Source organism: Alligator mississippiensis, chromosome 4 (genome assembly GCF_030867095.1).
Source record: "Alligator mississippiensis isolate rAllMis1 chromosome 4, rAllMis1, whole genome shotgun sequence".
Classification (NCBI taxonomy): Eukaryota; Metazoa; Chordata; order Crocodylia; family Alligatoridae; genus Alligator; species Alligator mississippiensis.
In genome coordinates this window covers 223,523,022-223,546,109 of record NC_081827.1, presented here as the reverse complement: position 1 = coordinate 223,546,109, position 23,088 = coordinate 223,523,022, and the positions used below count along the sequence as shown (strand labels likewise).

The window sequence follows — 23,088 nt, the reverse complement described above, 5'->3', positions numbered from 1 at the left end:
CTACTAGACTAGCTGTATCCACAGTAGAAGCCCTTCGCTGGCATAGTATACCATATTCCTTTACTAGAAAATGCTTGTATTGCAGGAATAATTAGACACTTCAGTGTGGTACTACATATAAACACAGATCTACAGTAATCAGGCTGATGTAGAAAATAGAGTGTAGTAGCAAAAAGCCTTGATAACACAATTTGAGTATTCCAATCTCTGCAAATCATGACAATTCATAGGAATAAATTCTTGGATATGCCGCTCAGCATGAAACACCATGTGAAAAGCCAGTTTGTACCTTTGGATACATCAGTGGAAATGCACTGATGTCAATACACAATTTTTCTGCTGGTTGTACCTGACAAGTTTCATAGATAGGAATTTGGGACAATAAGTCCTAGAAGGCATTGTGGTACAGCAGGTAGCATTCTACAGATTTGACAGGATATCCCTGAGGATGGCTGATGCCAAGTTAGGGCCAGAGGCCAAGTTTGGCCTGGCAATGTGGTTGGGGGAGTTGGAAGTGATTTTGGATGCCATCTGTGAGGCATGGGACGTGGCATAAGGATGGTTCGGAGTCTTGTATTACACCCACGGCATTGGGGCAATAAATGGGCAGCCTCCTGCCTATGAACAACTGTTTAGTTCCAACAAAGGTGTGGAAGGAAAGTCAGGTGGTCAGGCCAATGATTGGACAGGCCCCGGGATGGCCCCCTGTCACAGTATCCTCATCGAACTTTTCAAGAAACATCTTTCACTAGGAATGTTAATGGAACTGCTAATGCTGTAACTTTAAAGCACCAAGTTCTTTTTATTGTTTCATGCCAAGGAATGAATTGGTTGGGTGGGTGTAACTGACAGTACAACTGGGCTTGGTTTACCTTATTACACAATAAGCCCTTTGTCAGGCTATGTAGAGAAACCTGTTGGCGAATATAAGCTACTTACCTGTGTTAATAGCAGTGGGACAAGTTGTACGGAGGCATTAATAGTAGGTGATACAAAAACTGGGCATGTAGATACGGGCATGTAGTGTCTTTGCATGACAGCTTCCCTATAAATCAGCAGTAAGATTAATTCTCCTTGCTGTAAGAAGTTGCTTTTTCCCTAATGGAATAACAGACAAGTGAAAATTTTTATTTTAATTAATATCATATGATATTCTCTACATAAACTGGCATTTCAGTACATTGGATATGCTGCAATTGGAACAGCAGTCCTCAAAAGCCAAAAACTAATATTGTAGTTTCTTGAATCTCCCCTACCTGACTGGGGCTTTTGGCGGGATAAAGGGGAAGAGTTCCAGGTGATGGAAAACAGGGCTGGATTTGGGTTGGGGACACACCCTGGTCCTAGTCTGACTGCTCACAAAGGAATGGTGCAAATCTACCTTTAAAAGGATGGGTTTAGGGTGATAAGTCAGGGTGGCTGGGCAAGAACAGCTTTTTTTAAAATAGATGCCTCTTTTATAACCTGGCCCCAATGCAGGTCTAGTAATTCCTTTAGAACTTAGTACAATTTTGACTTAACTATATGCAGCAGAAGGGGGAGTTGGGGGGGGGTGGAAAGAAATATTGGTTAGGGGAGAGTGGAGAGTAGTCACCATGGCCCATGGAGGACTGACTGGTCACCATGGCATTCAGACTTAAAAAGTAGCTAGTTATTCACTATGACTTCTGTGCGTGGGTGTGTGAACACTAATTCAGTTAGATTGTTTTCCTTAATGTTATGCAGCATTGCTTTACAAGCACAATCCAGAAATCTGGAGCACACGAAAGCTGATAGTCTGTGCTATTTTTTTTTCTTCATGTGTATCAGATCATCTTTCCTGTGTGATTCATAAGATAAAATTGTAGATCTGGGCCAGCACACAAAGAGTTGTTTTATCCGTAATGAAGAAAATGTAAAGGTCAGTTAAACTAAACAAAAAGTTAAGTTATGGCTTTAGTTTAAGAATATTTGACTGTTTTGAAAACATTTGGAAAATGTTTGGCCTAATAGCATGTGCTGTGTTAGAAGCATAGTTTTCCAGTTTAGAACAGTAGAAGAATAACATGATGGGCAAGTTGCCGTGGAAACTACTTTCTTTCTTTTTTCCACACGGACTAGCACACAGATGTGTGTGTGAAATGGGAATTGAGCTCTGTAAGTGATTCAGTTCAAACTTCTCTGTCTTCAATCCCATTGAAATGGGAATGCTGCTTATTATGTCATTACAAGTATGTGCACAATATTTGTTTCAAAGTAATCTTGCTTAGTGGCATATTTATGCATATTGCCTTCTTGGGGGAGACTCACCTTCAACATACAATTATAAACGAATTAAACTCAGTTTAATTTTAAATCATATTTTGGTCTCTCTCTCTCAAACAATTGAGTTTTAAAAAAGAATGCTTTCTGAACTATATGTAGTTTACTTATGGACTAGTAGGGTGTTTACTGCATCTAAGCCACTATTTTCATAGTTTAAATTATTAAAATCTCATGGCTTAATTCTAAGGTTTTGGGTTTGTTTACACCAGGGAATGTTGAGTATGTGTTCAGATGATTTGTCAGACAAATAGATATATAAACTTGGTACCTTTTAAATTTTTTTAAATATTAATTTTTATAAATGTAAACCATAGAAACACTAAGGATGCGGTTCCATTGTTTTCTATGGGGCCAGTTCATTTTTGGATAATGTAACCCAGCTCTCTTGTGAAAGATATTAATTTGTTCTTTTGGTGTTTTTTTGTTTAAATTCACTCAGATTCTTGGTTTTCTAGAACAAGCATTTAAAAGTTAGAAATTCGTTGTATTATGTAAGATGATTTTATCCCTGCTGCATAAGATGTGTGAAATTGTTTCCAGATTAGCATGGGGCTACTAGTTTTCAATCTGAATACTTAATTATTATTCAAGTGATTGAGGAATCTTAACTGCAGGAGTAGATAGTACACCGTGCTTGGATAATGTGTATTTGTTCACTGCTGTAAGTTTTGTGTAAATATAGAAGTACATGAATTGCAGTTGAATTCTCATAAACTTATTTTTTTATGTTTAGGGATTCATAAAAGAGCCTGCTGGCCAATTCCATTCAGTTTTTTTTTAAACTTCAAATCTTAATTTTTGTTCAGTTGAAATTTGTATGTGGATTATTTTTTTTGTCATTCCCTGACTTCTATGCTTATTTTAAATGACTTTATAGTGGCTTTCAAAATGTAAGTGATACATTACAAGGGAGCCAATGAATCGGTGATCTATAACTGATATTCTCACTGACTCCAGTCAGATTGAGATAAACAGTAAATCCTGAATGGTGACCATTATAGGGAGAAGGAGTGCATTTTAATAAATACTCAAGTAAGGACTTCAGTGTCTACTATTTTATTTAATATGAACAACCAGGGGGTAGTTTTATTCAAATTGCAGCCCAACCTTTAAGGTTATTGACTACAAGATTTCTTTAGGATTGCCTGGCATCTACATTCACCTAGATTCTCTTACTCTCTGTCTGATCTTTGGGACAGAACCTCTTTCTCTCTGTCCAGGGTCTGGGATGTTTCTCTTACTGCTTCCTGCAGCCTCATTCCTGGCTGTGGTGAAACAGAAGGATGGGGTTCTTCTTTTCCTGATCACTGTATCCAGGAAGCACATGTAGATTAGGTGAATAGGTGCATTAAGAAAGACTTGCAACATTAGTGATGATGGAAGCTTTTAAAGCAAACCTGCTGTTTGTCTATACATGTTGGAGAGAGAAGACATTTCTAGGCTTTGGCTCAGAAAATTCTAAATCTGTCGATTGAAGGCACATGTCTTGGCATGTGTTTGGACACAGATTGATTCAGTTATTTACTTTTCTTGTGTGTGCTACAAGTACGTCATGCAGCTCATTCATAAACCATAGAGGCAGCATCTGTTCAGATGAGGTAATAAACTTGTCAGGCAGGGTTATGCTCCCTGCCTCTTTGTTTTAATTCTTCTAGTGTGTAGATAGTGTTGAGAACCACTGAATCCATTTGACACAATGTGTTGCATGCCACAAACCTGTTGCTTTGGCACGGATGCATACTGCTATTGATGTGTCATCCTTATCAGATCCATAGGTTCCTCTTCATGGCAAAGTTAACCTGAATTGAATCTCAAGTGTTTCCTGAGCAAAAGTATTTTGTGTGTGGGTAATGGTCCTTTTTAAAAAGAGCTGGTCTGTTGGGTGTTATTGGCTACAGCTTGAGTTAACAGCTGAGGAGTTGCACTAATATAGCTTATGCAACGAATGCAGGCTAGCTCCATGTGAATGCTCTTATTCCTCCTGTCTTCCTACACTTATTTTTTCCCCCATGTACCTAATGAAAGTTGGACAGGTTCTCCTGCAGTTCACTAATAGAATTCTTAGAATTGTTATGCCTGCTTTAGTGTAAAAAACCATGAGATATAACACAAGAAGTCATAGGCTGCACACTCGTGTGTGGCACTATGTGGCAGGGGTGTGCGAAATGGGCCATATTAGACATGGATTCAGCCCGAGTCGGGGACAGTGATTTGATTTGTTGATTCAGATCACTATCCTCAATTTGATTTGGCCAAATCTGAAGATTTGATGCTGATTTGGAGAATCAACGATTTGGCCATAGACACATCTTTAAATATTTTTCCTACATACCTCGAGGTACCAGGTATGCAGGCTGTGATGCTGAGATGGATGGAGTGTCCCACAGGAGCACGGGGGGGCCCCTGTGTGCTCGACGGCAAACCTGGAAGTGGACTGGAAGTACTTCCGGTCCACTTCCGGGTCTGCTGGGGAGTGTGCAACTGCCCCCCCCCCCCCCGCACGAACTCCCCTGCCTCCATGATTGGCTGCAGGGGGACCCCAGATCCCCCTCAAGACCCAGGGGGCACCAGCTGCCAAGCTGGGGGAGGTGTGGCGGGGCCTCCCTGCGTGCTCCCTGGCGGACCGGGAAGCGGAATGGAAATGCTTCTAGTCCACTTCTGGGTCTGCTACTGAGCACGCTGGGGAGCCCCCCATGCTTCTGTGGGACGCTTTATCTGCCCCAGCATCACAGCGTTCACGAGCCGCACTGGTACCTCGACGGATGTAGAAAAAACATTTAAAGCTGTGTCTATATCCAAATCTTTCTGAATCTCTCCAAATTGATTTGGAGGGTTCCGATTCGATTTGGAGAAATTAAAGGGTCTCCTGACTTTATTTGGATTCAGAGATTTGGCCGCCAGATTGGGCTGAATCTCCGCCAAATTGAATCGGGGATCGAAGCTTTGAACAGCCCTACTATGTGGATACAGCTGTTTGTATTGCTTTGCAATGTGGCAAGTCTCACTTTTCTTGAGTTAATCTGACTTGAGTTATTCAAGTGTGTATAGTTTAAGATAAAGTGGAGGTGAAGGTGTGCTCTATAGTAGTATGTCTGGAACTGAATTAAGATGCAAGACGTTATGACAATCAAAGCCAGATTGGAATATCTGGTTATTAGGGATGAAGTTCTGAGCAGTAGTCTCAAGATGTAATAGTCTTAACCCTAGCAAGAGCACTTTGGGAAAATTCCTCAGGGACTCTGTTATGTAGCTAAACATGGGAGAAAGAGGTAAAATGAAATATCTGTAGAATGTTAACAAGGCTATTTCTTTTATTGTTGTTCAAAGTAAATAGAATAATGTAAAACGTGTATTGCTACTGTTGGGGTAGGACAAAAAGTGGACTGCAACTAATTTGACTGGTGAAATTAGTAAATTAGCTCTTGCATTCAGTAAGAGACATTTCAGGGAGAGAATCTTTTTCATAAAACCAAAAAACTTAAGAGTCTGAATCTGAATCTTCAGTATCTTTCTTCTCAACTCCTAAGGCTTTCATTCACGTAGCCCCACCTTGTAGATACCAGGCAAATAATTTAATTCTTCATTTGTAAACTCGGAAATTTGATTTTTTTTTTCCCTTCAGTGTTCACCATAGCGTTGAGAGAATGGATATTTTTGCAGATAGGGAGATGGGTGTCTAGTTTTCTTGGGCAATGGGATTGTAAGAATGATCTGGATGCTGATGAGACTGTATGGAGGAGGTATCTTTTCAGGCTAGTTGGTGTCTTGTTGCAGAGGGCACTTGCTGACAAGTTTTGTGCTGGATCTTGCCTGGCAGTCATGGATGATTGGAAGTTTAAGTTGTGCTTACACTGCTGTGGTAAAAGTAGTTGCTTCTGTACACATACATGTTTATCTGTAGTTCACAAAGGTACTGTGTAAGCAGATTTAAGGAGCATGAAATATTTTTCCTTTCTCCTCCCCTCTATCCCCCCACTCCCTCCCCACTAATAACATACACTCTTCCAAGGGATTTTTACTTTAATCTCTCTGTATGTTATTTTTATACTTATTAGGGAATTGGTATGATTGTAACTTTTTTTTTTATCCTAATGCTATCTGCCACAACATCACCTCCAGTTTAAATGAGTGTTCTGTTCTAGGCAGTCTGGATTCAAGCATGTTAGAATTGTGTATTAATCTTTCTCTCTCTCTCTTTCTCTCTCTCTCTCATTTGTAGAACTAAAAAATGGCATTTCGAAAGGCAGTAAAAGGAACTGTTCTCATTGGAGGAGGTGCCATAGCAACAATTTTTGGCCTCTCTCAATTTTCTCAGTATAGAAACAAACATGTAAGTATTAATTATGACTTCTGATAAAATATGAAACTTAAAATCTGCTAAAGCATCTGTTAGGTTTATGCTTTGTTTGGAAATGAATGCCAAAGACTTCTTAGCTTGATTGGCTGGTACTAATTTAGAGAACTGCTTTCATGATGTTTCAGTGGTCTAAGTCTCTGAAGTGAGAAAGTACTGAGAATTCTTGTAAATCATTTTTAATACTATTAAAAAAAAAAAAAGCGCTATATACAATTGCTTTTGAAAATTTCCTGGGCTCCTAATAAGTTAAGGTAGAAAGTGACTTTGATCCTCACACACAAATAATAAAATAGGCCGGTACTTTCAAACTTGAAACCCGAAAGTTAAGAAAGCAAGAGCTGGAGTGACTTTGAGTTTTCAGAGGTGCTCAATACTCACAGTTCCCTCTTATGTCAGTATGGGAGGTATGCCTGTTACAGCCTTTGAAAATCAGGCCTTTTTTAGCATGTATTCCATGAAAAAAAATCCTGTTAACTTTGTGTCTTAGATCAGACTTAGAGTTGGGTGCATAAGTGTAGACACCCACATTCAAAAACTTTTTTCACTGAACTGGTACAAGTCAATTGCTTTTAAGCCAAGTAGGATACTTTGACAAAATAAAATCCTACAGTAGCAAAGGATGACAATTAGATTTAATGTTGGATAAAATAGTGACAGGAGTGAAAAAACAAATCCAGTGGCTGTTGTGTTTTAATTTAGTATGATATGAATTGGATGCACTTTCTCTCTCCTACAAGGAGAAGCAGAGCTTGAGGTCAAGGGGAGGAACCCATATGGGGGTAAGTGTGAGAGAATGGAGAGCATGTAGCATTGAGATCATGGACAGAACTAGTGGTAACATGTGCACACTTCACTTATGCTTTTTGTATGTGTATGGTGTGAACTAACTGGCTTTTGTGCAGTGTGGTACATTTATTAAGATTCCTGTCAAGGCAGAGCAGTATCACATGCCTTTTAGCCCTATTTGATGTTGCAAGGCTGGCAGTTCCACCTTGCAAATAGTCATAGAAAGTTAGGACTAGAAGGAACCTTAGGAGTCCATCTAGTCCAACCCCCTGCTCCGAGCAGGACCATCCCCAACTAGATCATACCAGCCAAGGCTTTGTCTAGCCAGATTTTGAAAACCTTCAAGGATGGAGCTTCCACTACCTCTCTGGGTAGCCTGTTCCAGTGTTTTACTACCCTCCTAGTGAGAAAATTCTTCCTAATATCTAACCTAAACTTCCCTTGCTGCAACTTGAGCCCGTTGTTCCTTATTCTGTCATCTGCCACCACTGAGAACAGTCCAGCTCCATTCTCTTTCGAACCCCCCTTCAGGTAGTTGAAGGCTGCTATTAAGTCCTCTCTGTCTTCTCTTCTTTAGACTAAATTGTGTGGGCCGGGCCCTGATCCCGCCCTTGTCGCCATGTGCGGCGGTGATTCCGATCCCATTCTGGCCGCCATGGGCGAACCGGGGTCATACCGGACCCGTCTTCGGTGCACACGGGCTGTGGCCAGCAGCCCGGGCACGCGGGGCTGGAGAGAACCGCGGGGCGGTTTAGCACACGCGAGTTGGAATTAGTTACGGAGGCGTAATGGTTGATTGAAAAGATTGTTTACTTACACCCAAAGATGGTATGGTGTAGGCTGGACAGGTTTCCAGGCACAGCTCCCGCTTGAACCCTCGTTGGAGGACTCTGACAAATCGATTGCTCCCACGGAGTTTGCTAGGCTCCGCGCGTCCGGTTAAGTTGGGTTCGAAAAATTTCCCCGGCGTTACTTAGGCTCCGCGGGTCCGAAGTTACAGGAAAGGGATACGTCTAAGATTGCGCTCGGCGACGGGGAGAGGCGAGAAGCGAAAGCTCCGTAGACTCGGTTCTATTGCCTCTATTGCCTGCTTAGGGGAGGCGCGTCGGGTCCGCGAGGGTCCGCAGCGCTTGGAGATCTTCACACAGAATCTCTCTCGTCCTCCCTCCTCCAGTGTTCGTGGAGTCCTCCAACTTGGGCGGAAACCACACAAGCCTTTTGTACGGCTAGCAAGCCAGTCGCTAGCCGCCACGTGTGCCTACATTAGGAATCGGCCAATAACGTGGCACGAATCCCAATACAAATGGCGGGCACTTCTTTACAGCGTGTATCACTACGATGCAAGAAAGAGATGCAAACTGCAAAGAAGCTGTAATCTGGCGGGAAATCCCCCGTTGCACCAGAGTTCTTTCTAGCTGCAGAGAACTCTACCGTGCAAAGAAAGCGACAAATTGGCGGGAAATAATTTAGCTGTGCCGAAGCGCGCACACAAACAAAAAATCACAACTTTGGGTTGTGACATAAATAAGCCCAATTTCCTCAACCTTTCCTCATAAGTCATGTCCCCCAGCCCCCTCATCATTTTTGTTGCCCTCCGCTGGACTCTGCAATTTGTCCACATCCTTTCTGTAGTGGGAGGCCCAAAACTGAACACAGTACTTCAGATGTGGCCTCACCAGTGCTGAATAGAGGGGAAGAATCACTTCCCTTGAACTATTGGCAACACACCTACCAGTGCAGCCTGGTATGCTGTCAGCCTTCTTGGCAGCAAGGGCACACTGCTAGCTTATTGTCTACTGCAACCCCCAGGTCTTTTCCTGCAGAGCTGTTACCCAGCTAGTCAGTTCCCAGGCTGTACTGCATGGGGTTGTTCTGTGCTAAGTGAAGGACTTTGCACTCCCCCTTGAACCTCATGGGATTCCTTTTGGCCCAGTCCTTCAACTTGCCTAGGTCACTCTGAATCCTAGCACTACCCTCCAACATACCTATTACTCCCCCCAGCTTGGTGTCATCTGCAAACTTGCTGAGGGTGCACTCTATACCATCTTCCAGGTTGTTGATGAAAACAGTGAATAAAACCGGCCCCAGGACTGACCCATGGGGAAGTCCACTTGAGACAGGCTGCCAACCTAGACATCAAGCCATTGATTACTACTCTCTGAGCCCGATGCTTCAGCCAGTTTTCTATCCACCTTATGATCCATTCATGCAGCCCATACTTTAGCTTGCCTACGAGAATGCTGTGGGAGACGGTATCAAAAACCTAGTTAAATCAAAGTACACCACATCCACTGGTCTCTCCACATCCACAGAGCCAGTCACCTTGTCATAGAAGGCAATCAGGTTGGTCAGGCATGACTTGCCCCTGGTGAATCCTTGCTGACTGTTCCTAATCACCTTTTTCTCCTCCAAGTGCTTGGAAATGGGTTCCTTGAGGATCTTGTCCATGACTTTCCCAGGGACTGAGGTGAGGCTGACTGGTCTGGAGACCCTTTGGGTTAGAATACAAGGGGACCATAGTGAAGGGGATACAATGGTAGGAGTCTATTACAGACCTCCAAACCAGGAACAAGTGCTTGACCAAGAATTTGCCAGGGAACCGGCTGAGTCTGCACGCTCTCAGTGCATGGTTGTCATGGGAGACTTCAACTACCCAGACACCTCATGGGAAGAGAGCTCGGCCAAATCCAGTCAGTCACAAAGCTTCCTTACATGCATAGATGAGCTCTACCTGTCCCAAGAAGTTTATGGGCTGATGAGAGGCAAGGCTCTGCTGGACCTGGTACTGGCCAAAGGGGATGATCTAATCAGTGACCTAAGAATTGAAGTGAAGCTGGGTGACAGTGACCACGAGTTGTTAATTTTCACTATCCATCGCGTAGCTGGCAAGTCCACCAGCAATGCAGTAGTCCTTGACTTTAGGAAAGCTGACTTTAATAAGCTCAGGAGGCTTGTTCTTGAGGCCCTAAGAGGCCATGATTTCACAGGGAGGGGAGTTCATGATGAGCTCCCTAAGGCCTAGAAGCACGGGGGAGTCCATCCCCACCCATAGGAAAGGTGGTAAAAGGGCTCAACAACCCCCTTGGTTGAACAGGCAACTTCTGGACCTCCTACATTTAAAAAGAGAGGAGTGTAATGGGTGGAAGACAGGAAACACCACTAAGGAGGAATATACTGCATGGTTCCACACTGGCAGGGAGCAAACTAGAAAAGCCAAGGCTGCAACTGAACTCCATCTGGCTACACGAATCGAGAACAATAAAAAGTCCTCCTTCAGGTATTTGGGGAATCGAAAGAAAAACAAGGGCAACATTGGACCCCTGTTAAACCAGCTGGGGCAGCTGACTACCAACACCCAGAGAAAAGCCAGTCTGCTTAATGATAACCTTGTGTTGGTTTTTCACCAGCCCAAAGGGACCACCCTGCCAAACATGATATGGGATGACCAGGATGAAGATTAATATATGCCCACCATTAGTGTGGATCTTGTGAGGGAGCATCTTCAGAGGCTAGACCCCCATAAATCAGCTGGCCCAGGTAGGTTACACCCAAGAGTGGTAAAAGAACTGGCAGACATAGCACAGCCACTGGAGAGGAAATTCGAGAACTCATGGCGCTCAGGCGAAGTACCTGAAGATTGGAAGAGGGCCAATGTGGTGCCCGTCTTCAAGAAAGGAAGGAAAGAAAGAAGACCCAGGAAACTACAGGCCAGTCAGTTTGACCTCAATCCCTGGGAAGATTTTAGAAAAATTGATCAACGAAACCATTCTTGACAGGCTAACAGAAGGCAACATTGTGAGGGATAGCCAGCATGGGTTTGTTGGGGGTAGGTCTTACTTGACCAGTCTCATTACCTTCTATGACCAGGTGACCATGATGATCACCTGGACAAAAGGAAAGAGGTTGATGTCATATATTTGGACTTTAAAATGCCTTTACCCTAGTGTCCCATGATGTCCTCATGGAAAAATTGGGCAACTGCGGGCCTTGACTACTCCACAGTCCAATGACTGGGGAACTGGCTTCAAGGTCGGACCCAGAGAGTGGTAGTTGATGGAAACCAAATCAACATGGCACTTGGCAACTAGCGGTGACCCCAAGGCTCTGTTCTCGGACCTGTACTCTTAAATGTCTTCATAAATGATCTGGACAGTGGTGTCAAAAGTGGACTGGCCAAGTTCACTGATGACACCAAACTTTGGGGAAGAGTGTCCACACTTGAGGTTAGGCTGGTGATCCAGGCCGACCTCAATAGGCTTGCAAGGTGCGGGGATGAAAACCTGATGGCATTCAATATGGAAAAATGTAAGCTGCTCCACCTCAGGAATAAAAACCTGCATCACACTTATAGTCTCAGCAATGCTACATTTGCTAACACTATGACTGAAAGAGACTTGGGGGTCATGATTGATCACAAGATGAATATGAGCCACTAATGTGATACTGCAGCTGCCAAAGCGAACAAAACTCTGGCTTGCATCTACTGATGCATCTCAAGCAAGACCCAGGATGCCATCCTCCCGCTGTACTAGGCTTTGATGAAGCGGCAGCTAGAGTACTGTATCCAGTTTTGGGCTCCACAATTTAGGAAGGATGTGGAGCAGCTTGAAAGAATCCAGAGGAGAGCCACATGCATGATCAGAAGGCAAGAGAACAGGCCTTATGAAGAGAGGCTGTGAGCCATGGGACTCTTCAGCCTGGAGAAGTTCACGCTCAGGGGTGACTTGGTGGCAGTCTATAAGTACATAAAGGGTGTGCATTAGTATCTGGGGGAACACCTGTTCACCACAACACCCAGAGGATGACAAGGTCCAACGGTCACAAACTCCTGCAAGACCATTTTAGGCTGGACATAAGGAAAAACTTGTTTATTGTCCGAGCCCCCAAGGCCTGGAACAGACTCCCCTCAGAGGTAGTGCAATCACCTACTCTGGACAGTTTCAAGAAACATTTGAACATTTATCTTGCTTGGATCCTTTGATCCTAGCTGACTTCCTGCTTCTTGGGCAGGGGGCTGGACCTGATGATTTTAAGAGGTCCCTTCCAGCCCTAATGTCTATGAAATCTGTGAGCCTATGGTCTGTAGTTCCCTGGATTTGCCTTCAACCATTTCTTAAATATGGGTACTATGTTTGCCTTTTCCAATCATCCAGAAACTCTCCTGATCTTCATGAGTTGTCAAGGATGTTGGCCAATGGCTCTGTGATCGCAACTCCCTTGGCACCCTTGGGTGCATCCCATCTGGCCCCATGGACTTGTACACATCCAGCTTTTCTAAGTAGTACCTAACATGTTCTTTGACCATTGAGGGCTGCTGACCTCCTCCCCAAACTGCTGCCCGATCCAGTACTCTGGGAGATGACCTTGCCTGTGAAGATGGAGGCAAAAAAGTAATTGAACACTTCAGACTGTTCTGCATCCTGTGTCACAAAGTTGTCTCTCTCATTCAAAAAGGGACCCACGCTTTCCCTGATCCTCCTCTTGCTATCGACATACTTGTAGAAACCTGTCTTGTTACCCTTCACATCCCTTGCTAGCTGCAACTCCAATTGCACTTTGGCCTTCCTGACGTCATCTCTGCATTTTAAGTGAAATTAAGTGAAATTTCGGTTGAGCTGTTCTTTCATCGTGTGACCAGGGAGCTTACTCAGCTGGTCACTGTACCTGCCAGCCCTCCATCGAGGGCAGTCAGCCCATCTCGCCTGCCATGACTTGCTGGGAACCACCTGTTGTTATAAGCAGGAAGCTGCCAGTTTTAATACCCTGATGCCAAGGGGTTTATACATGACTCCAGCCTTCCCTTATGTGGCCTATGGCATCTGACTGTTTAAAATGTCATCCTAGAGTTGCTCTTTCCTTCAGCTTATGGCCGGGCCAAACTGAGCCCCTTGCTAGGCCGCATGCATTCATCCTTTCACACCACCCCACTGAGCCTCATTCATACTGCCCCCCTCTCACTGGGGCCTCTTGCACTCTGCCCTCTCTCACTGGGCTTCTTACATGCTGCCCCACTCTGGGCCTCACCCACCCTGCTCCCTTGAGCGACTGTGTAGGTCATCAGGCTTGCCTACTCACAGTCCTTGACTGGCCGTGGCACAGCCTTTTGGGCATCTCCCATGACCCTCATCTGCATGGTGACCAGCCAGTTCACCAGGCCCTGGATGGAGCTCTGACCTCAGTCCCTCTCCATGTAACTCATTGCTCTCGCCCCCACACATTAGGGCCTTGGGGTTTTTCACACCACTAGGCTCAAATGCCTTTCTCTGGGCATGCCTGGCCCCACTACACACTATGCCCCCTACACTAGGGCTCAGGGTCTTACACCCCCTGGGCTCAGGTGCCTCTCAGTAGGTGCATCTGGTCCCACCATTTTTTCATGGCCCACTAGGTAGTGGGGGCTGTGGTTTTAAGGCACCCCATCTGCCTTTCACTGGGTAGGTAACTGGCCTGGCATTTCTGGAGAACTGTCCCACCACGGACAGTCCCACCAGACCACCCTCCCCTGGCAGAGTGCAGTTTCAAGTCATACCAGGAGCCTCCTACCATCCCCAAAGCCCCTGTCCTTACTTCCAAAGTGTTCTGAGCAGCAGCTTAGCCAGTTGCTGTTGTTGCTGCCAGCAGCAGACTTCTGGCTCTGTCCTGAGGGTCTGGGTCTAAAATGGAGGCTACTCCACCACCTCCTCCAATCCCGGGGCCCTCCTGCAGTCATGTGACTGGCTCGTTATTCCAGCTCACACCTGGCAGCTGCCCTAATGGCTATTCTAGCTCTTAACGTGACAAGCACCCAAAGGTGTTCTGTCACACTGTCTCGTTATTTTGTTGGCATTACTGTTTCTTTCTTTTACTTTTAAACAGTCAGATGAATACAAGTTGCATTATTGTCAGGTGCTAATAGCTATTGGAGATGTAATAGATTAATTACACATAGGCAAAATTAACCTGATTTCCAAGATTTGGAGAATTTTGCTCTTTTTCCATCAGTACTGGAAAATATCGCAAAACATACTTTCTGTGTTGAATTAAAAACTTCCTTTAGAGGGGGTGATCCTCAAGCATGTCAGAATACCTTAAACAACCAACTTGGAGCACACCAGGTTGGAGGGATGGGCTTGCAGAAGGACACCCCATTTACAGTGATGTCTACACTGTAAGACTGTCCCCCAGCAAAAGTGTCCTCTGTTTTACTAAAACCTGCCAATCAAATATCTGCTACGGCAAAGGATCTAGCAGTGTCCAAGTGCCAGGGAATGTGGCTGCCCCAAGACACGCAGCAATTGGCTGCACATTGTAGGAAGTCTGTTGCTTATTTAAAACTTTATCACACAGTAAATATTAGTAAACTATGATGTGCACAAAGACATTTCACGTATCTATAATCATCATCTCATTTACTCTGTGGCAAGCTTCTTTTCAGAGCTGCATAATGGCCGTAGTTCAGCCAACTGAAATTTCTGCTGCAGCCAAGATCAACTTTAACATTAATAGTTTGAGATAAATAGTAATGCACTTGGTACAACAGTTCTAGTAATTTTGATATTACATTTGTTTACTTTTTCTATTTAGAGTGTTTTTGTTTTTGATGTTTGTATTGGTAGCACGTGAATGCACCATACAAATTACCAGGGGAAAGTTGAAGGTTTTGGATTTCTTGGCACTTGGAGATGTGAGAAGCAATTTGAAATTGTTGTGTAAGCACTTTATTTCCATGTTTCTGCTAAAATGTTTAGTAGTGAACAATATTGGCAAGTTAGTTGCCATTGTTAGGTTTCAGAGTCCACGTGTCAATGAAATGAATGGGGCTGTTGGCATAATTCAGCTATTTTTACAGACTGTAGCTTACAAAAGGAAGTACTGCTTTGGTTCACACACTGTTCATGTTTTCAACATGTTCTTCACGTGTAGATAAACAGCTGAGATTCTAGAACACAACTCTGCAGTAAGAATGTAGAAGGGATAATTTTAGGAAATGCTATAGCTATAAAATCAGGGAATGTTTAAGAGGATTGATTGATTTTAAATTATACCACAAATAGCCTTTCTTACCTTATAGTGGCTCTATATTTGGCCATGCTGATTTCTGTGGCCAGAAGATGAACCTGTCTTAACTCTTAAACTGTTTTGGTGAGCCTGGAGTTGCTCTGTAGTAATGTATGAATATTGTGTGTGGGTCATTGAGATATTTACTCTATGCCTGTATTGGTTGAGTTTAATTGCATGCTGGTAAGGAAACAAACAGGAAGCACATGGTAACTCAAGATAAATACATACGCATACTGGACAATGGGGGAACTACTGACTCTGAGGATGTGGCTTTGTCTTTTGTGGAGTCTAACTTACTTGCCTTGGGAGAAGTAGTTCTCCAAGGGTCCACACCCTTCCTGATTTTTATATTAGCCTATTTTCTCTCAGCCTTCCTTCAGATTGAACAGTCCTAGCCTTTTTGGTCACTCCTGGTCCTTTATCATCTTGGTTGCCCTTCTTAGCCTAAATTATGTTGGAATAGCAGAACCTAATATCCTAGACTGAGAAGGACAAAGGAACTTGGGCTGAATAAAAAGAGCCTCTAGAATTGGAAAAGGTGTAGTGAGCTCTTTAGACAGACACCTACAGGTGAATTGAAGAAGCTAGACCTGCTTGAGCTACCATTGGGATTTTTTAAGCATATAGGTATGGAAAAAAACATGTGGAGACTTTAAATATTTTTCTCTTAGGTTTCTATTTCCTTAATATTAAACAGCATTTTGATTTAAGAGAGCTGTTGTGTCACTGCCGTGACTGGTTGCCAAGATTTTTCAAGGGGATAAACCACGTATGCTGAGCCCAGTTGTACCAGCTGGATATGCACAGCCTATGAACAGGGTACTGCATGCAGGAGTCTGGTCTAAGAGCAGTAGAATCATGTGACTATCCTGGGAGGAGTAAAGGTATGAGCCCTGACAGTGGAAGGACCAAAATGAGAGTCCAGAGAGATGATGGGGTTGCAGACAGTTCTGTAACCTTGATACCAATAGCCAGAAATAGAAACACAGGTAGTTTTATGGTATTTCTTAAAGATGCTGACAGGATTTCTCTTCCTTTCTTTCCCTGCAAGATGTTGCCTGCTCACACATTTTATTTTCCTTGTGCTTCTATATTAATACTTTTTAACCTAATCACAACATACCTTCCTTGTGATATCTGCCATGTTGCTTGACATAAAATTCTTGATATGGGAACCTGGCCTAAAGGATGGGTTGCCATTCCTTGAGTTAGAGAGCCTTGGCCTTTGTCCAAGTTATAATATCCTTTCCTCCCTCTCTTGTGTAGAAGGAGATATTGTACCTTGATGGTGACTGTGTATTGCAAGTCAGGACAAACATATCTGGATAGCGCTAACCTCTCATAGGCCTCTTATTAAAACAAAGCAAGCAAACAAACAAAAATAAAAAGATCTCCAAATACATTTATTTTTTATATAACTCTTAAAACGATGACCAGGGGTTTGATTCTAAACCTTCAGAGAAATTAACACAGGTCCAATTATGATCAGAAATTCTTGCTTTAGGATTATTGGATCACTTGTAATGCTGAAATTTAATTCAGGCTGACAAACTAAATTTGTTCTCCCAGGGCATGCTATTAATGCAACGCAGTAAACTCTGGTGCACAATGCGCCAGAGTTTATTGCTCCCATACGCCACATTGAGCTAAATCGGAGTAGCCCTGGTTGGCAGGAGGCCTGGGGAGTTGGTCTCCCAGCCGGAGCTGCTCTGACCTAGATCAGTGGGCTGTGGATGGGCTGGCTGGGGCACAAGGGTGGTCCAGTGCAGAGATAGCAGGCAGGCAGCTCCCGCACTGAAGCACCCTTGCACCCGAGCCAGCCCTGTCAGTGTCTACATGTGTATTGAATCTGCAAGTACTATCCTGTGACAGAGTAAATTAGTTTACTTCGGCCTAATAGTATCGCATGTGTAGATGCTGATGTTTTACTGCAGAGCTAATTAGTCAGCTCTGCAGTAAATATCTTGTGTAGATGTGCCCACTGAGTAATCAAAACCATTCATAGAACTCTTGCCTGATAAGTTGTAGATACAAAGAGCAAGTGCTTATTTCAATAAGCACTCTTGTTCAGTGCCAAACTAATCATGTTATTACAGATGTAATCTCTGTATGCAGTTTTTTTTTCAGTCTCATGTTTAATTGACAGCAAGATGAAACCTATCTATATATGAGTTGCAAGCATGCCAATCACTGTGCTGTCTGTGCACCAGACCAGTATGTGCTCAGAACTCTGGTCTACACTTAGCCAATGGACCCTTTCTTTTAGCTGGGTAGAGATTGTAAAACACGTACAGCTGTATGCATTGATTCTCTCTCTTGAGCCTTGAATTTTTCTTCTTACTTTACCTTATGTCCTCCCAAAATTTAGTTGAGCATGCTGATGGATCTCGTTTCCTAATGGATGTGGATTACGTTGGAGAAACTTGTTTACCTTGGTTACTAGACAGAATTAATTTCATGATATGGGGCTTTCTTTTTAAATGTGTTTTTAAAAGCTTGCATGTACAGGGTAAATATAAGCACAAATAACTGGGAAATTTCTAGCTCAGCTTTGGGTGACAAGTTGATCTGCCTTTGATTAGTTTTGTAGCAATTGCTATTATTTGGCTGTTGCACGGTGATGTTAAGAGAATCAGTGAGGAAACTAAAATATTTTTGGTATTTATACAGCATTAAGAAGTATTCCAAATGCCTCATAATTAAGACCAGCATAACATATTATAACATATAATTATAAGATTGTTAACAATCTCTAGAAAGCCAAAGAATAACAGCTCAATTGGAGCATGGATTGCAATTACCTTGTACCATGCAGATATTGCTTCTACTGCAGGCAGTCTTACCATAAGACTCTAAGTGTAAACTTCCCATGATTTTTCTTCCCAGCCTTCTAAGTTGTAGATTGGGAGGGGGCGGGGGTAGAATTAGTAGTATTGGGATCACAGCTATAGAATTTTTCCCTGAATAGAATACATTTCAGTGGACATTAGAATATTAGAGAGAAATGGAACTTGTATCTAACATTTAGTTTAAAGAGCATCTAAATTGGGCGTCCTCACTCCATGCTCTACCTTCAGTTTTTTTTAAACACCTTTTTTTAAAACTGCAGCCATTAGCACACAATTAATTTTTGGTGCCATTGATATGCAGTATTCAGGCAGTGAATTCTCCTTGTGTGCAAAGACAGAATACAATAGCACTGGATCAGAAGAGGAAACCAAAGCCTGAAATTTGCCTATTCCAAAGATACATTTTCCATTATGGAAGTGGATGTTAGATCTGTTCAGATGGCAGTATTAATATCACAGGTGAGATTGTTTGTTTGTTTTTATCTAAAATAAACTGATCTTGGTTTGTACAGCAGTTGACAAGTTAAAGAGAACTAAAGCCAGGAACAGCAGCATGAAAAAGCATAGCTGAGTAGTCAATATTATTTTTTTTTAATTCCCTTTAACTTTTTTTTTTACTTAACTTGTAAGAGAGCCATACAGCATTTACTTGAATCCAAGACAAGGCTTTCATTCCAGACAACATGTGGGGTGGGGCAGAGGCCCTTGTTTTGGATTCAAGTACAGGTGGCAGGGTTGAGGTCAAGCTGCCTGACCCTCCTCTCCACCACTGCCTGCCCCCTTACTCTTGCTTGGCTCCTTCCTGTTGCTTTCCTGGTTGCAGCTGGGGGAGACTAATGTAAGATGACCCTCCAATAATTATATTTGGTGCATGGAAATTGTAACAAATTTTCCATGCATTATCATCTTGGATCCATGTAATTATGGTATTATCCTCTTAATGACGATAAACAGGATATAAAGCAGTTTTTGCTTTAATTCAGAGGTGTCAAACATACAGCAGAGCCCTATAATCTGGCCCCAGGTAGTAGCCCCTTTCCTGCACCAGACTGGCCCTTTGCGTAGTGCTCGGGATGTGTGCTGCCCGCAATACTCACTCGGGCTGGGTTCTGGGCTGCACTGTTTGCTGGGACCAATCCCAGGCTGTGCCTCCCACACTACTTGTTGCTGGTTCTGGCCTGTGCCACTCACACCTCGGTGGGTGGTGTGGTCAGCACAACCCAGGACATGGCTCCAGTGCATGGTGCGGCTGGCACAGCCCAAGACCCTGCCCTACCATGTGACTCAGCCTAGGACTGATCCCAGCAAGGCAGCTCACTAGGGCTCGTTCCTGGGCTGCACTGCCGCCGTGGGTAGGTGCTGCCTATACTGCATCAGGCTTGTGGGTTGCAACAGTATGTGGGAGGTGGTGAGTGGACCTGATCCAGCCTGTGAACTGGCCTGCAGGGCCATGTGAGTTTAACATCCCTGCTTTAATTCCTCCATTGATTGAATCAATACGTAAGAGAATGAAGTGGTTGCTGCTGTAGTAAGTAATTTTCATGCAACTTTATTTATCATACTCACATTAATACTGCATAAGATTACAACCTGGTTGCTAATTGCTTGTGGTCTTTAAATATGCACTTCTTTACAAATGGACAGTAATTATTAGGTCTTGTTTTCTGCTGCATAAGTGGTGACAAATGTGTACAACTTTATTAAAAACAATGCAATTTTTTTAAAGGCTTACATCCCGGGAAAAGAACAATTCAGTCCTTTTCAGTGGAAGCTATATATAGCTCACAGGAGTTGAAGATTTGGTATCTGTGTCTAGCTAAGCTGGTCATTAGTTTACCTTGGATGTAAAACAAAAGCCTGTTGTTGTTTTGCTATTTAGCCAGAGAGGTATGTCACGGGGAACCAAAGGGCAAACTGTGATTTGCTTATTAAAGGGATATTGTGGAAGTTTAACAGTTGAGAATATCGGTGTATCTTAATTGTCCTTCAGAACACCAAAAACAAATCTTTTGTTTTTTCTCACAGTTTTTTAGGGAAACCCTGTTTTGAGGCCATATTTGTTTTGTGTAGGGTTACTGTGCTTCAGAGTATGTCATGCTGCCTTGGGCTCCTACATGGGAAGAACTGTGCAGATGTGGCTATACTGCTTCACATCTCCCTGCTAGGCAGTTCATTTACAATGCTGATTAGCCATTTCAGCACATTTTGTGGCTGCACGTTTGGATGTTGCTGACCTAGTCTAAATGGTGACATTATCTTGTTTTATAGTTTTATAATTTAGAGATCATTGAGGAAAGATAGATGCAGCACAACTCAGCAGGTGAGAAGAGATGGGCAAGCCACTAACTGACAGCCACGCACAGTTTTATCTGGGTTGGTAGGGTAAAGAGGGTATTATTAGAGAGGGTAAAGATGCATTTGATCAGCTAGACTGCACTCCATTGTAAGAAATTTTGTACTGTCTGCTTAATTCAGTATGTTGGGCAATGGTTTTAGGGCCTCAACCATTTCCCATGTAAAAAAAATACATAAAATGTTGTGGGAACTCTTCTGATGCTCAGCCTAAGTTTTCCTCTTCTTCACCTTAGTCCGTTTAATTTCTAGCTGCACCTACTTTGATTACCTTAATTCGTTCTCTTTTGGGTTGTACACACTGGTATACATATAGACAGTTTTATGTTTTGTGTAGTGTTAGCAGACTGAGAGAGAGAGTGAGTCTGTTAATCATTTACTAACAACTGCTAATCATTCAGTCCTACTTTCATATATATCATGGTGTGCTAAAGTTTTCTGAAGCTCTAAGAGCAACACAAAGCAATGACTATCTGAAGCACGTGGCTTTTGACCATTCATGCCCCTTGCCTGCATTTTAGCAATATTGGGGGGATTACTGGTATGTTCTTGATATTCAGTGATAGCAAGTGATGAACTAAGGCCAGGGATGGGGAGACAAAAAGTACTTATAAACCTTATATCTTTCCTATTTTTTTCAGCTGACAGAGGCCAAACATGCCCTCAGTATAAGTTAGAACAGTTATAGGGCTGTTTTATGTTTAAAGTCCCTGGAATTCTCTTCTAATGACCATTCTCCAGGCCCCTGATTTGGTCTTGAGGCAGAAGAGGGAGAGCAGGTGGTATAATGTTGGCTTTGCACCTCTAAGAAGTATATGGGGCAAAGCGCTCTTGCGTAGGCTCACATACTCATCAGAGTCTTAAAGTCATATGTAGATATTGAACTTGAAAGGAGATTGTCCTGTTTTAGTGGACTGATTCCCTTTATGCTGCTGCAGTGTGTATATGCTTTACTGGTTGTTTGCCATCACTTCACTAGATGTTCATTCATACGAATAGAAGTTTAATGAAGTATCAGGTTCAGCATGTGCAGCCAAAGATAGGAATAAATTTCCCAGAAGGACTTGGTGTGTTCTTCAGCACTGAATCAGCAGAAGTTATTCCTGTCTGCATTCTAACGCTTCATTTGGTAAAGAAATAAGCACTACTGCATAGACTTTCAAATGCAGTAAGTGCATTTACCTCCTCTTGTAAAGCCTGCAGAATAGTTTGTTGTCCTCCTGTTTATTTAATGGACTTGATTCAGTGTGTGGTAATGTAGGTTTTCTTTTTTAAAACTCAGAAAATTGTCCAGAATTTTTTAACCTAACTGTGCATAGGCACATAACACTCTGTGCCAACATTGGGTAGATGAGTCAGGAGTAATGTAAAGAGACTTAAAGCAGCTAGGGAAGATTTCTTCAGAGAAGGGACTCTGGAAGATGGCTGGAAGGCTGCTTAAAGAAGACCTCTTTGAAAGTCCTAGTGCGTAGTGGGTACATTTGGGTAAGAGATGAACAATGGTACATGATACAGTGCTACAGAAGTTCCACCCAGTCCTATGGCTCATGAGGCAGGCTAGGAAGGCTGCAAGATGTCAGTCAAGGCTAAATTATGAAGTTGGTTTGTTTGGCCCTGAGAGCAGTCAAAGAAAGGCTGGGTGGGAGGGTGCTAAAATAGCTGAAAATCTTTGCTGTCTTTCCCCTAGGCTGTAAGTCCCATGCTGCACCTTTTAGAGGTGTAGCACAAAACTTCTCTAAATATGCATGTGACTTATCATTGTGTGTGTGTTTTTTGCATTGCAACACCTACATGAGGAAAGGAAGTAGCATTTTCATGTTACGTGATGAAATGGAGGCACTGTAGGGACCAGCATTTTTAGCAGTAGCTGTGAATTTAGGTACTTAACTTGATACTGAGGGTACATCTAAACTTCAGGGTAGAGTTGCCTGCACTGCCCTTTCTATAAGTTAGCTCAAGTACCCACAATAGTTGAACCAAGGCTATTTTACTGAGATGAAAAGTGATCAAGCAGAATGACTGCAGTGTAGATGCACCCTTAGGCTGCTTGCAGATGCGAAAAGGAAAAAAAATCCCATGCTTTACCAGAAGTAGCTCGTTAGTTGGACTCAGTTCTGCAGTGTCGGCATAGATTGGGCACTTCAGCAGGGCTTTTTGGCACTTTTATCTAATAGCTGATTGAGTCAGCTATTAGATAAAAGCGCCAAAAAGCTCCTCTAAAATGCCTGATCTATACAGATGCTGCAGAGCCGAGTTGAATTAATGTGCTGCCTCTTCTGGGCATGTGCTGGCCTTGGTGCGGGAGCGTGCCAAGTTTAAAGTAAAACGCCATTTTTCACGTCTGCAAGCAGCCTCAATATCTTATCTTCCACAAATATGTTTATTGCAGATACTTAGCAC

The 23,088-nt window shown here is 43.1% G+C and overlaps 1 protein-coding gene across 2 annotated transcripts in view; it reads left to right on the top strand.

Moving 5' to 3' along the window:
* GPD2 (glycerol-3-phosphate dehydrogenase 2) overlaps positions 1–23,088 on the top strand; it is a 126,823-nt gene that overhangs the window by 15,589 nt on the left and 88,146 nt on the right. For both annotated transcript variants that reach the window (XM_059727374.1, XM_014599545.3), the window contains one exon: positions 6,524–6,634. In XM_059727374.1, the coding sequence (XP_059583357.1) occupies positions 6,533–6,634 (102 nt within the window). In that variant the 5' untranslated portion in view covers positions 6,524–6,532. The remainder of the gene's footprint in view (positions 1–6,523; positions 6,635–23,088) is intronic.